Below are 16,368 nucleotides of genomic sequence, written 5' to 3' on the forward strand. Positions count from 1 at the left end.
GCCACCCATGCTCGGAGCTTCCCCAGGTCCCTCCAACTTCCTTGTTCACTCACCTGTTACCATCTGTGGACCCGGGTGGGGGCTTCCTGCCCTACCACAAGGACAGGGCAGCCCAACAAGCATCTGCACAGAATGTGGCTGCAGAAGTGAAAACTCAGCTCTGTCCCCGAACAGACAGGTAGGCACAACACGGTAGTCTGGCCCTGGGTACAGAGCCATCTTTGAGGTAGGGAGGTAGGGTGTGGGCTGCAGCCACACTGGGGGGCCTGGATTCTTGGAAATGATCATGGATACTGATGTGAGCAGAGGGAATTGAGGGAGACCAGCTTGAGCTCACAGAGCTCTGCAATTTCCCCCCCACATAGATGGCCTCAGGCTGCCATTGCAGATGTGTCCTGCACTTCTCACTGCCATCTGGAGTCAAGCCGGCATCTCCAGGTTTTGGCACTGTCCCACCTGCAGCCAAGACTCCAAGTGCACTTTAACTTCTACTGCTATCAAGAACCTGGTCTTGCCCACTGCCGGCCCACTCTCCAAGGCTACATGGGTCAGAGATTAAGCACATGTGTCTTGGAGCTGGCTAACCCAGAAGCAAGCCTTGGATCTACAGCTTGCTCAGTGACCTCATGCCCTTTACCTAACCTCCTTTGCAAAATACAGATAATGGTCTCCCTTCATGACAGACCCAGCCCCAAGGAATGCCATGAGCTGACAGCCTCCAGTGACAGGGGCCTGCACATCAAGGCCGTGTGCTTCCCAGGCAGAGCCCAGCTGATGATGACTGCTGTGGTGGGCTCCTCTATGGGCAGTCTTGGGCTGGAGCCCCTGCACCACTCACCAAAAGTTTTCTGAGCAGCCTGCAGTCTGAGGATCTTCCTGCCTGACCCTCCCTCCTCCTCCCTCTCCTTTCGTAGGTGTCAGGCCTGCATCGTGACCTGAGGCTCCCTCTGCCTACTTCTGCTTAGTTCCCCATTTTGTTCACAGGCATTACCCCTGTAAATCTCTGGCACGTCTAACGACATCTTGGCATATTCTTCCCGAGGACCCAGCTGATGAATCATCCCATCTCAGGGCCCCATCCTCCCCTATCAGAGCCCTGCTGTTAGCATGGGGAGTTAGCTGGGGCTCTGCATTTAGCCTCTGGTAGCTCCACCACACATGTGATCAACTCCAGACCTCATTTTCAGTACAGCCTGTCCTCTGTCAGTAGCAGATGAGAGTCATTTTAAATACTGCTATGGAGACCTGTGGCCTCAAAGCGAGCCCTGAGTTGATAGTTGTGGGCTTAAGCCCATCCTTCTCTCTCCATGGGGTTCCTACTGCAATGAGCCAAACCAGCCCACTTCATGGCCACGACCATCCCCGCTGCCTCCATGCCTTTTGGTTGCCAGGGCTGCTGCCTGAGCCAGTGTGTCCTTTTACACCTGGACCTCATCTCAGGCCGCCACAGGCTTAGTAAGATCTCACCACCCTGCACACCACCAGCCAAAGGGTGTTCAGCAAGTGATCCCAGTTCAGAATTTCATCTTCAGGGGCTACTCCGCAGGGCTGCTTCTGGTATCACCTTTCTTAGTTTAGGTTTCCCCGAGGTCAGAGACCGAGACAAGGCCCTGGGTGCACATCATTTATCTGGAAGGTGAATCTAGAAGGCACAAGGGAGGAAGTGCAGAGAGAAACACACAGGGAAGGGAGAAAGCCAGTGCAGGTTGTGGCATCCAATGTGGGCGATTGAGGTCATGCCCACTGGGGATCCTCAGAAGTGTCATGTAGAATATGGCTCAGCCGCAGCCCACCCAGGGAAGCTGGGGGATTTACACACCAATGCTTTTCCTCCATTGGTTAAGGGTTACCCTGGGGGCTTTCAACTCCCAGAATTTCAGGATGAGGCAGCTCTGCACACAGGCCAGGCAAGCTCTTACTGCACTGAAAAACACAAAACAAAACCAAGTTATCAATGCCGGGGCTTGTGGTAGGAACGTGTCAGCAGGAATGACTGTCCACTGCAGCTGGGGGACATCCAGCAGGGGCCCGGGGCTTGCTGGTTGGCATCAGCAGCATCTGCTATAGATAATCAAACCCGCACTTCTCAAACCACCACTTATGTCCCTGGAAGTGCGTACTGGGAGTGCCCCCCAGGCCCGCCACAGCCATGAGACAATGCTTGGAGCATACTTTTCCTTGCGGAGTTTTGTGGGGATGCATCATTTTTATTTTTTAGCAAGTGGATATTATAGATTGGAATGCAAACTTCATAAGAATTTTTTTTCAGCTTTTATTTCAGATTTGGGGATACACGTGCAGGTTTGTTAGTTGAGTATATTGCGTGATGCTGAGGTTTGGTATACGAGTGATCTTGTCACCCAAGCAGGGAGTATAGTACCCAATAGAGAGTGTTTCAATCCTCACCTTCCCCCTTCCCTCCCCCCTCTAGTGTCCCCAGGGTCTATCGTTGCCATCTGCATGTCCACATGTACCCAATGTTTAGTTCCCACTCATTACTGAGAACATCCAGTATTTGTTTTTGTTGTTGTTGTTGTTCTTGTTTGAGATGGAATCTCGCTCTGTCGCCCAGGCTGGAGTGCAGTGATATAATCTCCACTCACTGCAACCTCAGACTCCTGGGTTCAAGTGATTCTCATGTCTCAGCCTCCCTAGTAGCTGGGATTACAGGTGCCCGCCACCACACCTGGCTAATTTTTTGTATTTTTAGTGGAAACGGGATTTCACCATGTTGGCCAGGCTAGTCTTGAACTCCTGACCTCAAGTGATCCACCTGCCTTGGCCTCCCACAGTGCTGGGATTACAGGCATGAGCCACGCCCGGCCCCAGTATTTGGTTTTCTGTCTCTGCATTAATTGTTAATTTGCCTAGAAGTTAACCTCCAGCTGCATTCGCCTGGCTGCTGAAGACATGATTTCATTCTTTTTTATAACTCTGTAGTATTCCATGGTGTATATTTACTGCATTTTCTTTATCCAATTCACTATCGATGGGCATCTGGGCTGATTCCATGTCTTCACTATTGTAAATAGTGCTGTAGTGAACATGTGAGTGCAGGTGTGTTATTTTTTAGGGGATCGTTACCCAGTAATAGGATTGCTGGGTGGAATGGTAGTTCTGTTTTTAGTTATTTAAGAAATCCCCAAAATGCTTTCCACAGTGGCTGAACTCATTTACATTCCCACCAACAGTGCATAAGTGTGCCCTTCTCCCTGCAGCCTTGCCAGCATCTATGATTTTTTTAAAAAACTTTTTAATAATAGCCACTCTGACTGGTGACTTCACAGGACTTTAAAAAGGAAATGTGAAACTTCAGAAAAACCTCATTCTCGACACTGGCTGCTTTGCCTGCCCTCCTAGCCCCTCTTCATTCCAGTGGAAGAGATTGACAAGAGGAGCTGTGGATCATTTGAAGCCACCCAAGATATTCAAGCAAGAAAGAGCAACAACCAGATACGCAGTGTAGGGGAGAGGCTGGCAGCAGAGAGAGGTTGGGACCTTCAGCAGACTCACTGGGGACCCAGAGTGTGCAACACATACTCTAGGGCACAGAAGTGACAGCAGGCAAACTGAAGGCCTCATTCTGGGGACCAGGGAAGGCAAGCAAAAAGCCATCCTGCAATTAGTGTTGCATTCAGACTTTGAGATCTGCTCTGAGCAGAGTGCCGTGAAGGAATATGCAGCAGGAGAGTGAGAACTAGTGCAGGACCTAGCAGGCACTAACCAATTCCTCCAGGAAGTGACCCTGGATTTGAGCTCTGAAGGGTGAGCAGGAATGACTTAGGTAAAGATAAGGAAGAAGGGCCTCCTAGACATAGGGAACAGCATATGCAAAAGCCAGGAACACAGAAGGAGCCTGGGATGTTGGAGGAAGAGACAGGCAAGGGCCTGAGTACAGGGAGTGGAGCTGGTCTGCAGCTAAAAGAGGCCACTGGTGGGTTATAAGTGGGGGCGCTATGTAATGAGACCTGCAATTTTGAAAAGATCAGTTTGGCTGTGGTGTGGAGAGTGATATGAGGAGGGTAGGAGCAGCAGTGGGGAAGTGGGTTAGGGAGCGAATATGTTAGTCCAGGCAGGAGAGGCTCGCAGCTCAGACCAGGGGAGCAGAAGTAAATCAGTAGATACAAAAGGAAGTGGGCTGCTGCTGGCCATGTTTAAGAGTAGAACTGACAGATACTGACCAGAGGCAGCCAAATGTCTAGGCAGTTAGGGGCAGGTCCCCGGTGAAACCCCACATCCAAGCTGAAGACAGTCCTGAGTAAAACCTCAGACCGGAGTGAGAACTTCTGTTCCTGTTTGCCCACCCCTCCCCTATTCTGAGCCCATAAAAGCCCTGGACCCAGACACACAGGGACTTCCTCCACCTCCCCCACCTCCCCCATCTCCCAGCATCCCCTCTCCGCCAAAAGCCATCTCTTCACTCAGTAAAACTCCCTGCCTTGCTCACTCTTCAATTGGCTCATTCTTCTTGGATGCTAGACAAGATCTTGGGAACTAGTGCACAAGCCAAACTCTGCCCAGGCAGGCTGAGTGGGTGGGCCATCTCCTGCAGCAGGTAGCATGGTTGAGTGAGGCCCAGGTGGGGTGTCACTGGCTGGAGGTCCCCAGCTTGCAAAGTGACCAAGAAAAAAATCCTGCATCAACAGGGCCAGTGAGGGATGGGAGAAGGGGACTGAGGAGGGTGAGGGATGTCAAGATTGGCATTCTCATTTGGGGCCTGAACAAAGGATAAATGATGATCACATTTGCTAGGAAAATACTGGAGAAAGATCGTGCTTGAAAAAAAGTTGAGTTCCATTTTTTCTGTGTTGAATGTTATCTTAGTCCATTTTCTGTTGCTTATAACAGAGTACCTGAAACTGGGTAATTTAGAAAGAAAAGGAATTTATTTTTATGAAGGGCTGAGGAGTCCAAGGTTGAGGGGCTGCACCTAGTGAGGGTCTTCTTCCTGGCAGGGAGTCTGCAGAGTCCTGAGGCAGCACAAGCCATCCAATGAGAACCTATTCATCCACTAACTCATTCATCTGTGAATCCATTAATCCACAAATGGATTAATCCATTCATGAAGGTAGGACCCTCATGACCCAATCACCCCTTAAAGGCCTTATCTCTCAGTTCTTCCATGTTGAGGATTATGGCTCAGCGTTGAGTTTTGAGGGGGACAAACATCCAAAGCATAGTGGATGTGAACCCTCTGTGATGCATCCAAGGAAGCTACTGGCCTGGGACAGAAGCCCAAGGAGGAGTAGGAAAGCACAAGGGCAGGAGACAAACTAATGGAACCAGGTGTCCAGGCCACCAAAGACCAAGGGAGGAGCACTTCCAGGATGTCAGGAGGAGTGTCGTACACTGCCGAGAGGGGGACTGCAAGGGGGACAGTGCCCCTTAGCAAAAGCTCTTGTCAGGGTGTGGGCACAGAAGCCAGTGCAGAGGAGCTGAGGGTGCACGAGGCAAGAGGATTGAGAGGAGGTGCATATGATTTGATTCTTGGAATATTGGCCGTGATGTGGAGGTGAGAACCAGGGCAGCAGGTGTCTGCAGGGAAAGGGGGTGGGCAGAGGTGATTCTGGAGTTTCAGATTGTGAGCTCATGTTTTAAGATGCAAGACACTGAAGCATGTCTAAGTGTGGATGGGAAACGTCTGCTGGAGAAGAGGAAGCAGAAGATGCCAACGGTAAAGAGATTACCCAGGGCATGAGGCCAGGGTAGGTGGGAGTGGGGACGCAGAGCCCGAGGCAGGATGAGGCGGAGAACCCCTCTCCATGGGGTGCTCCACTCTTCCCTGCTTTCCTGCTACCTGTTCTGCCCCCTTCTCTCTGCCTTTTGGAAAATCCTCTTTGTCTTCCACTCCCCAGATGAAGTCACACCCCCTTCGTTCTTCATACCCAACCCACACTGCTCCCTCTTCCCACTAAATGCTTGTGGTCTCCCTCAGTGGACTCATTGTTCACACCAGGTAATCACTGCTGTCTTCTCAAAACGCCGAAGTCCTCAGCCACCTGGTGGCCCGGCGGTCCAGGTGGTGCTTCCTCCTTCTGTGGTGCCCTCAGCACCTGGCTAAGTCCTGACGGAGAGACCTACATGGGAAGTGGTGACAGAGGAGACCCCGTGGCTTCCCTGTGTCATAGGGACTTCAGCCTTGAATGAACGCTCAGAGAGCGACAGATGTCCCACTGCCAAGATCCATGTTTCTCATGAGGATGAGGGCAGAAGGACTGAGCCTCAGCCACTGGCCACTAAGGAAAGCACAAGACAAGTGCAGGGTGGTGGGCCCAAGAGCACAGTGGGCGTGGACCGCACCCCACCCCTATCCTGTGTGCAGCCTCTCATCAAACGTGTCAGACTGAGAAATGCAGGCACCAATCTTAGAAGCCATTAGGAGGTGCTAAGAGCAGATGGGGTGCGAACACCACAGGGCACTCATGCCCACCCTGAGCAGGCGTTCATCAGCTGTTCAGTAAAAAAAAAAAAAAAAAAAAAAAATTGCAGGGAAGAGAATTGGCAGGTGGGAGAGAAATAACCAGCTCGGGGCAGCTCAGAGGCATCCTGGGAGTCAGTGCCCAGGCAATGTGGAGCACAGGTGGTTCCCACCTTCAGATGGCTTGTGAATCACACCTGCCTCTGGAATCTTGGGGAGCGTTAGCATAGTTAGAACAGTGTCTGAAATAGAGCAAACATAAGTGTTAAATATAATAATAAAACAATAGCAACAGTAGCTATTATTATCCTTCCAAAGCAAGAGTTGCAGACAGATAAACCTGGGTTTGACCAGCGTATTGGCTTCCCAGAGTTATCTTTGAATAAGTCATTTACACTCTGATTGTTTTAATCTGAAAAAGGAAGACACTCTTACTTTAGGACAGAGTTGCTGGGGAGATAACAGAAGATACTACGGTAGAGTGGACAGAGCCCCTAGGACATCAAGGGGGAGCGGGAGCAGCCTCTCCTAGGGATGAAGGGTCTTCAGCAAACACACACCTTCGCTCCAGGAACCCTCCCATAGACACAGTGATGGCTGATTTTATGTTGACTTGCCTTGATCGCGGTGTCCAGATATTCAGTCTAACACTGTTCTGGATGTTTCTGTGATTGTGTTTTTTGGATGAGATAAACATTAGATCAGCAGTTTTAGTGAAATAGGTTGGTCTCTGTAATGCAGGGAGGCCTCATCCAAGCAGCTGAAGACAATGAAGGCCTGAAGAGAATGAAGGACTCAGCTCCCCCAACAGGGAGAAAGTCCCCAGCAGATGGCCTCAGAGTGAAGAGCAGCGCCGGCTTCCTCCTGGATCTGTGGCCTCCCAGCCCGCCCTGCAGACTTTGGATTAGCCAGCCTCCACAATTCCTTAGGCTCAATCTCTCTATATACGCACACCGTATTGGTTCTGTTTCTCTGGAGGGCCTTGACTGCTATGGATATAAAGCTCCCTCTGTCAGAAGGATGCAAAATGAGGCAACCTAGCCACCCAACTGGCCCGGTGGTCAAGGGGGGAAATGAGGTGGCTGCTAGTCAGCGCTGGAGCCATTTCTCGACGGTGCTTTTTGTTTGTTTGTTTGTTTGTTTTTGTTTTGAGATGGAGTCTCTCTCTGTCGCCCAGGCTGGAGTGCAGTGGCGTGATCTCGGCTCACTGCAAGCTCAACAGTGCTTTTTTCTGATCATAGCTGAGCTCACATGCTGACTCCAGTGGCCTGTCTCTAAGCACTATGACTCCAGGAAGGAAAGGCTTGGAGAGACCTAGACCAAGGCCTCAGTGGGGAGGGAGAGAATTTCCTCTTTGCAAAACGTATGGAGTCCTTGTTATTTACCAAATGTCATGTTACACACCAGGGATAAAAAACAACAATAATGAATTTCAGTGAATCTAAAACACAATCCATTGCAAGGCACACCATTGTTCTATCTCCCAAGACAGGAAAAAAACATCTTTAGATTTCATAGATATCAAATGGGCAAAAAAAAAAATGTATCTCAGAATAAACAAAATATGCTAATGATAGCAGTAAGATATCTAGGACATACTATGTACAGGTGCTGTTCTTAGCATTTCACATGTATCATTTTACCCACACAGTGAATCTGTGAGATGGAATCTATTATCGTTCTATTTTATAGACACGTACACTGAGACTCAGGCAGGCCAGTTGTCCTGCCCATGTACACACAGCTCCTAAGTGGTAGAGTCAGGATTTGAACCCAGACCCCGCAACCTGGCTCCATGCTCTCAACAGCTTTGCAGAAACTAACATTGGAATAGAAGATTGCTCCTTCCAAATCTGTCCTATTGTCCAGCATCCTATGGCCCATTCCAGAAAGTTCAGTGGGTGTCAATCAGCTTGGCTGTAGTGACCACTCTTAAGTGTACCATTACCTTTTATTTTAATTTGAGAAATTAAATAAAATACATCCACAGCAGTTTACAACTCTGCCACGATGTCATTTTGTCAGATGGCAAATTTTGGGAGAGGCTCAAACTCAAAAAACCCCATGTCGTTACCTGGATTTATCGAGAGGACATCAAATCATTTAATTCTATCACAGCCCACACCCATGAATTCACTAAGTAATTATCACACACCTGTCAGGCACCAGACAGTTGCTGAGGACCAAGATCCAGACGAAACTGACGGAGCTTCTATTCCCCGGCACCCTCCGTGAACTTGGGCACCCAAAACTAAGAGACCCGAAACCTGAAAGGAAATGGAAGCAGGCGGTGAGGCCCTGCAGCGCCGTCTCTTGGATGGTTTATTCTTCTCTGGCAGGTTTTCCCCTAGGTATTCATGGCATCCGGGGGCATTTCACCTCAGCAAAGTGATGACGCTGCCACTCAGGTTCCCATGGAAACCAAACTGGGACAGGAGGAACAAAAGGCTCCTCAAGGTCAGTGGTGCAAAGGACATTAGAGACAAAGACAGAGACAGCAAATCAGCCCAAAGAACAGACATAAACCGGCGCTTCCTCCCTCCCATCACCACAGCTCGGGGCTTTGTCACTCCAGCACACCTGGGCCCTGCACCTCAGATGCTGCGTGTGAGCTTCTGGGGAGAGAAGTGTGGGCCTCCAGGGAGGTGTAGGCGCTCCTGGCTCCTGGCAGACTCCTGGCCCAGGCCTGGCCTGTGTCTGCTTCCGGAGCCATGCGCTGCCTGTGCTGGGATGAATGCATGGCCCCTGCATCCTTCCCCCCTCCTCAGAGCCCACAAGCTTCCGAGTGCGTCATCTTCATTATTGGCCACGGGAAATGACTTCTTGGAGTAAGTGACTGCTGCTCCGAGGCTCATCTGGACAAAAGCAGGATCTGGGGTGGACGCAGAAGAGCAGACCCGGAGCCCTGCGCCCCAGCCTCCCCTCCCCATGCGTTCCACATGCGTCCTCTGTTCAGCCTCTCCATTTAGCTCTCCCTTTCTGGACGCCCAGCCAGGCACCGCCTTCCTTCCAAAAGCCTTGTTTCTCAGAAAACCTTTCTGCCTCCTAGAAACCCAGGATTCCGAGGAGGAGGAGGGCTGGCCTTTCTCTTGGGACTACTGATCAGGGCTGTCAGTTCCCAGCTCCGTCTAATGCCCTGAACTGGGGACAGTCTCCATGCAGCTCCGAGGACCCAGATGTTGTCACTGGGTCCTGGTGAGTCTGAAAACTTGGGATGTCGGCACCACGGTGAGAGCAGAGTCTGCCCGGGGCCGTGGCAGGCAAAAGACCATCTCGGTTTTCACTGCAGGGACTTACCCAGCCCAGTGTGTGTGTCTGAGCCCTGCCATTCGGAAGCATCACCGAGAGGTTCTGGTCTCCCCTGCCCAGGCCCTGCCTCCTGGTCCCACTGCAGGAAGCTTGAGCAGATCTGAAGCTCACCTTAGAGGAAGACCCCATCCAGGGGAGACCCTGTCTGCAGAAAGCAGAGAACTTGGCTTCTCATTTGCTGTTAGGGCCAGTGCCTAAGGGACTAAAAACAAACAAAACAGGCTATAAACAGAAGCAGTGGTGGCAGTGCCGGGCCAGCAATGATGATTTCTATTGTTAGGGTTTCGGTTGTACTTGGATCTTGGAGGAGGCCGATGCACCCAGAGACCCTAGGGCTGGGCTGTAACCACACACCTTGGGAGATGCTTTGGGAAACTCAAACTGAAGCCATTTGTGCTGAATTTGGGGAAAGGGGGTGGGATGATGGAGTTAGGAGCATTGTCGTTAACTGGTCATTAATTAGATATTAACTAGCTATTAACTAGTCATTAACTAGACTTTTGGGAAAGCAACAAGGCCTCTGTGTCCACAGTTGTAAGGTGTGGGCTACCCTGATTCGGGGTGCTCCAGCTGTATTCATGATTCACATTCATTCATTACACGCCTGATCTCTATCTCAGGGGCCCGGCCTCCTGTTAGTAAGCTCTCAGATTCAGGGAAAGGAGTTTCAGAGAACTCCACATCTGTGTGGAGTCAGATGGATCAGAGCAGAACACAGAGCTGCCTTCTCTGTCCCGCTCTCTCTCCCGCTTAACTGCTCAGAGGTTGCCAGCCGGCTCCCTGTCTCCCTCTCTGCCCTCCTGGGTATCACGGTCCCTCAACCCAGGGAAGCTGGTGCCCTCACTTGTCTCCCATTGTCCTGTGTCATCTGGGCTTCTGTGGCCCCTCTTAGCTTTCAGCACCGTCCAGTTTTCCCCGTCCCTGTTCTTTCTCTTGCAAGTCCCCGGTGGCCCAGGCTCTGGGGAGGAGCCACATTCTAAGCTACTGCCCACATCGCTTCCCCAGGGCGGCGGGAGCTCTGGTATGGCAGGCCCCATCCTTGACAGCCTGTCCTTGACCTCCAGGGGCAGCCCACAGCAGCGCCACCTGCATCACCCACAGAATGGAGGGAGACAGCGGCTCTCCACACAAAGGCACTGAGAAAAAAGAATACCCCGAAAGCCACCCAGGTCTCAGGGCAGCAGGGAGTGGGAGCGCTCATCACAGGCCAGAAGCCCAGCAAGTAGCATCAGACACCTCAGGTTAAAAAGAACGTAGAGATTGTCGCTTCCCACCCTCCCCATTCTAGTCAATTCGGACCAATTGGTACGCGCTGGCCATGTGCGGTGACCACGCTAAGTACTGTGCGTGTACCATTTCTCGGAATACTTCCTGCAACCTTATGAAGTTCTCGCCCAATTTAACAAGCACTAACCAAACTCAGAAGGCATTTACCCAATGCTGCACATCAGGAAAATGTAAAAGAACGAACGGGGCTTCAATACCAGGATTGAGCCCAAAGGTCACGTTCTTTCCCCGCAGCTCCCTTCCCCATCTGGTTCTGGGGAAGACACTCTGCACGCAGCCCCCAGGAGATCACAGGCCCTGGACTCCCAAAACCCAGCGGCAATGCAAAGGCACCCCCAGAAGAGCTGCCCAGGACAAGTGCTCCTGCGGCCCATTGCTCACTCCCCGCAGAGGCAGGGGCAGGTGCCTGCTGCCCCAGATGGACGTAGAAGGTCACCATGTGGCCCGCCGGGGTCTGCAGGATAGAAGGCGGGGGGTGAAGAGTTTGAGCTGGTGCCTCCATCTCCCTTTTCCAGCCGCTGAAAACAGGATTCTCCAGGGTTCACGCCTATGCGTCTGGTTCAATGCTGGGCATTTTGTCAGGCAACAAGCCAGCAGCCATGCAGGGGATGCACCTGTAGATGATGCCTTGCCTTAGTGTCCAGACAGAACAAAAGGGATCCCCTTTCCAGCCCAAAACTGTTGGATTCTCTAAGAGGTCCGCGACAACCCATCTTAATGCAAGAGGGACTGTGGCTCTTCTGGAAACACGATGCCTCGGTGCCATTAAATGACAGCTGCTTGTTTTGAAGAACTGGGCTGTTCCCATGTAAAGCTGGCTGCAATGGGTGATGTTTCTGACTCATACTCTGGCTTTAAAATCAAAGTTTTTGTTAGAAAGCAGCTTTGTTTTCCTTCTATTTCCTGTTTGAAAAGTGAAGCATTAACACGAAGGAGGGTCCCAGCTGAGTTCATGCCGGGACTCAGGCTGCACATGGCCAGTGGTCCTGGGATATCCTGGGAGCCACTCAGAGGGGACATGTCCAGCTGCCATGCAAATTCATCATGCACCCAGCCCCCCTTGCTCCAGCCCTGACCATAGTACCCTCAACACAGGGCCCTGGGCAGCTACTGTCAAACACCTGGACGCCAAGCATGAGAGGGAATCAACTTGCCCTCCCTGGTCTGTTACCACAAAGAACCTTGGAGCCTCTGCACAGGAACCCACTCCTTAGAGGGCACAAGGGGCTAAGTTTTGTTTGAGACAATGAGCTGGCATTGGAAGGGAGAGATGACAGCTATCCTCTGTCCTGCTTCCAGGGCAGGGCAGAGCAAGCTGCTTTTGGCCCTGTCTCTGAGGCAGACATTAGCACACTTGTCTCAGGCAGAAGCAGCCTTAGATGGTGTTATGGTTTGAATGTGTTCCCCCGCAAAATCCAGGTGTTGCCAATGGGATAGCGTTAAGAGGTGGGGCCTTTAAGAGGGAATTAGGCCATGAATGGAATCAGGGGTCCTGATGTAGGGGCTGTGTGGAGGGAGTACGTTCACTCGTTGCCTTTCCACCTTCAGCCATGTGAGGACGCAGCCTTTGTCCCTTCTGGAGGACGCAGCAGTCAAGGCACCATCATGAAAGCAGAGACTGGAGCCGTCACCAGGCACGGAACCTGCTGGCACCTGGCTCCAGAGCTGTGGGAAGATACATTTCTGTCCTTTGTGAATTGCCCAGTCTCTGGGGTTGTGTGAGAGCAGCAGAAAATGGACTGGGACGGCTGGAATGTCAGTTTGCATCAGTCCCCACCCACACACTCAGGGCATGCCACGGTGGCCACGCTGGGTGCCTTTCCGCAGGTGCCCAGGCATCAGGAGCACTGGCCCAGTCTCGAGGGGCGTTCATGTCAGGCAGGTGCCCTGGCTAGTGTCAGCTTCAGCGCCACCAGCATCAGGAAGTTCATCTCAACAAGCCCGGGCAAGAGGAGGCGGTTAGATCACCTCCTACCCATCCAGAGACCCCCAGACTTTGGAGTAGTCTGAAGGACTTGAGACTCCTGAAGTGAGAGGGGACAGAGCTAGGAGAAGGGAGGGCAGCCAGGAGGGCAGGGGTGCAGGGGGCGGGATGAGGAGAGCCAGGCTGGCATTAGCAAGAGCTTCTTCATGTCCTTTTGGCCCAAGGGGGCCATGTTCTCTGAGGAAATGGGACTTGCTCCAGGGAAGAGGAAGAGCTCAGCATCCACTGTTCCCTCTCCTGAACAGCTCCTGGGGAAAGCCCACCACTGTCTTCTTGCCCCGCTCTGCGCCTTCACACAAGCGATTCTCTCCACCTGCGATGGGTTTCCTCTCCCTCCCCTGCCCAGTGTCCATGGGTTCTCTGAGACAGAACAGGAAGTATTTTAAGGAAGACCTCCCTAACCTCCTCCCAGCTGGGTGGATCCCTCCCTCTGGGCCTCCACGCATCTCAGTTTCAAAACACCATTCACATTGTAGTCTAAATTAGTGGATCCCTGGTGTGTGGTGTGTGCAGTTATAATGGGTTGCCTCAGCCCCCAATGCACCCTTCATTGCCTTCCTCTGTGATAATGCCCCTGGGCCCTGTACCCATTTCTCCCTTGCCAGCTGGCATGACATTTAGCCCTGTGCAGAGGCAGGGGCCTCTCTCCGGTTCTGAAATTTCTCTCTGCTTGCCCCCGGCTGCTGGGGGGACACAAGGGACACTCGGCCCTGTTCTCTCTTCAGCAATAATCAGTCCCAGCCCAGGTTCCTGGCCTGCTGCTCCCTGAGGAGGGTTTGCCAGTGCCAGCCCGTGCTTCCCTGTACCTGGCCTTGGTCTGCTGGGACCCAGTGGAAAGCCCACAGCTGCTGCCCCCACCCACCTTCCCCCGCTTGCCAGCCACAGTCACCAGCTGTAGACATGCGTGGCTGTGCTGCGGAAGCACAGCTGGGTGGAGGAGGGCCCCACGCACAGACGTGAATGTGAAGGGACCCTCTAGAGGTTGTGGCAAACACAGGTGCCCCACCCCATGCCCTGTCTGCAGTCACAGCCCTTCCCACATGGAGGGTGCTATCATCAGTCTTCTGGGGGGCTGTGGACACTCTGCATCCCCATACCTGTGGCAGTCCTGGTGCACAGTAAGCTCTCAGTAAGTGTGGAGAGTCACTGCTGAAGGAACTAACAAATAAACCTCCCACCACCAACCACAGGTAGCTGGGGCAGAACCAGGGAACTGCTGAAAGGAGGCTGGTGAACCCTGCCATGACATGCCCGCTGTGTCCAGGACCCAGGCTCCCACAGCTCGAGTCCTTCCTCTATCCCAGATCCATTCAAAGTGAAGTGGCCTCCATACAGGCTTCCCTAGGGGCCCTGGTCAGTGTCCATGAGGCCACCATGCCACCGTTCACCAGGGGACGTGAGAAAGGGGCTGGCCTGTGGACCAGGGCTGACCTAGGTCTGACCCCCAGCTCAGCGGTCGGCTAGCTGTGTGAGCTTGCGCAGTAGCTCCCCAAGTGTGGCTCTGGACGCACAGCATCGGCAACAGCATCACCCAGGAACCTGTTAGAGATACACATTTTTGGCCCCAACCTGCATCGACCAAGTCAGAAATTCTGCAGTCTGTGTTTTCGTAAGTCCTCCAGGTGACTCTGATGTACTCTCAGGGTTGAGAACCATTGAGAGAGAGCAGTTTAGATGAACTCCTCCAGGCCTCACCTGTGCACGGTCACGAGTGTACCTTCCACGCACAGTCGCTGAGATGCGTGTGAAACACCAGGCACAAAGCAGAGTGAATTGCAGTGGCCGGAGCATACCTGAAGCACCAGCGCTGGTCCCTTCCCTCCCCATCTCCTCACCTGCCTCCTAGGAGTCGCAGGGCCCGTGGAAATGGTCTCCTCCTGCACATCTGTGCTGCTCTGACTGGGTGCAGGTCTGAGCAGGGGCTTTTGGAGCGAGCTAAGCAGGTGAGCCCGAGCATGGCCTCTCAGGAAGCGAGCCCACAGGCTGGGGAGCCGTCCCTGGAGATGCCCCTGGGCTGCTTGTGGGGCATGGCTGAGTCCCTGCCTGTCCTTGGCAGGCCCGCAGTGGTGGGGTGGCTCCGGCAGGTACCCTTTTCACAACCAGTGCTGCTGGGGGTGAAGGCAACGGGCGGGTGAGCAGGGACAGTGTGAGCCACATGGCCAGGAGCTGGGCCAGCTCGCTCTATGTGCACGTCGTTTCCATGTGTGCAGCAGAAATTGGCGTCTGCACAAAGCTGATTTTAGTCTTTCTCACCTTTTCTTGCTCAGCTTAAAATAGGCCTCTCTTCAGGGACAAGGTGGCAATATACCAAGCCAAAGTGCTGAGGGCACAGGGAGACCCGCAAGGCAGGGCCCCCTGAAGTCCTTGGTGGTTTCTAGCCAGCCTCTTGAAATTGACTTGAAGGTGTTTACCTTGCAGATTGTTTTTTCCAACTTCCCACACTCTGCTTCCCACACTCTGTCCTTCCTCAAGGTTGGCATGCTCATCAGTTGACTTCATCTCTCCCTAATGGCAAGGCCTGACCCAGAAATGCAACTCAGATCCCGGCTCAAATGAGGCTGGGAAAGATGATGCCTGTAAGACCGACAAAGATGGTGCAAGGTGAGGTGAACGTTGCTGTGTCTGGGTGCAGGGCTCCCTTGTCGAGTTGACCCTAAGTCTGCATCAGCTCAAACGCAGTTCCCGGCTCCCCAGTGAGATTCCCACTCCCGCCTGGAGGGGAGACGTGCCTGCCTTTTGAATGAAGCGTTGCACACTAGACATAGTATCACAGGCAGAATTGTCATTTTTAGCCTTTTTACATGTTGCCAACTTTCAGACATACTATTCCTTTTTATCCCTCCAAATTCCTCGAAAGCTGCTTCTATTTTGGAGCTCTTCTTCCCAGTGCTGGGTAATTTCTCCCTGGCCAGGTTTTTATTGTAGCGAATGGAAACCTGATGTGATGAACACTCACTGAGTAGAAATCCTGGGGGGCTCGCAGTTAACCGGATAAGACATCTCACTCTGAGAAACGGTCCCAATTTCCTTTTAAAAATTCATTGTCTCTCTGAGATACGTACATATTTCCTTGTCTCATTCCAGAATCAAAAGTTCTAATTTTGCAAAGAATAATTTTCGTCCAAATATGTTTTCTTCCTGGTGTTCCAGGGAGTCTGGGATAGCAAGAGGTGTGGAGCTTTGGTCCTTGGGTGGCTCTGATTCCACCATTCCTCCAGCAACCAGGGAGCAATCATTGCTGGGCAGGGAACCCCTGCTTCCTCCCTGGGCTTCCAGCCTTCCCCTAGCAATCCTTTTTTGTTTTTGTTTTTTTTTGAGACAGAGTCTCACTCTGTCGCCCCGGCTGGAGTGCGGTGGTGCCATCTCAGCA

General features: G+C 52.4%; 1 protein-coding gene across 3 annotated transcripts; it reads right to left on the reverse strand.

The window, feature by feature from the left end:
• Positions 1 to 1,609: 1,609 nt before the first annotated feature.
• On the reverse strand, positions 1,610 to 14,911 carry TP53AIP1 (tumor protein p53 regulated apoptosis inducing protein 1). Of its 3 annotated transcripts, XM_054440822.1 has the most exons (4): positions 14,834 to 14,911; positions 9,716 to 9,929; positions 8,574 to 8,685; positions 1,610 to 1,923 (listed from the first exon to the last, which is right to left on the reverse strand). In XM_054440822.1, exons 2-4 carry the CDS (start codon positions 9,854 to 9,856, stop codon positions 1,916 to 1,918), a joined length of 261 nt encoding a protein of 86 aa, XP_054296797.1. In that variant the 5' UTR covers positions 9,857 to 9,929; positions 14,834 to 14,911; the 3' UTR covers positions 1,610 to 1,915. The 3 variants fall into 3 exon arrangements, with proteins under 3 accessions (XP_054296797.1, XP_054296796.1, XP_054296795.1); XM_054440821.1 differs by lacking the exons at positions 1,610 to 1,923; positions 14,834 to 14,911 and adding an exon at positions 7,623 to 7,732 and having other exon boundaries at positions 9,716 to 9,856; XM_054440820.1 differs by lacking the exons at positions 1,610 to 1,923; positions 14,834 to 14,911 and adding an exon at positions 7,623 to 7,744 and having other exon boundaries at positions 9,716 to 9,856.
• Between the last annotated feature and the right edge of the window lie 1,457 nt (positions 14,912 to 16,368).

This window comes from Pongo pygmaeus, chromosome 9 (assembly GCF_028885625.2).
Source record: "Pongo pygmaeus isolate AG05252 chromosome 9, NHGRI_mPonPyg2-v2.0_pri, whole genome shotgun sequence".
Lineage (NCBI taxonomy): Eukaryota > Metazoa > Chordata > Mammalia > Primates > Hominidae > Pongo > Pongo pygmaeus.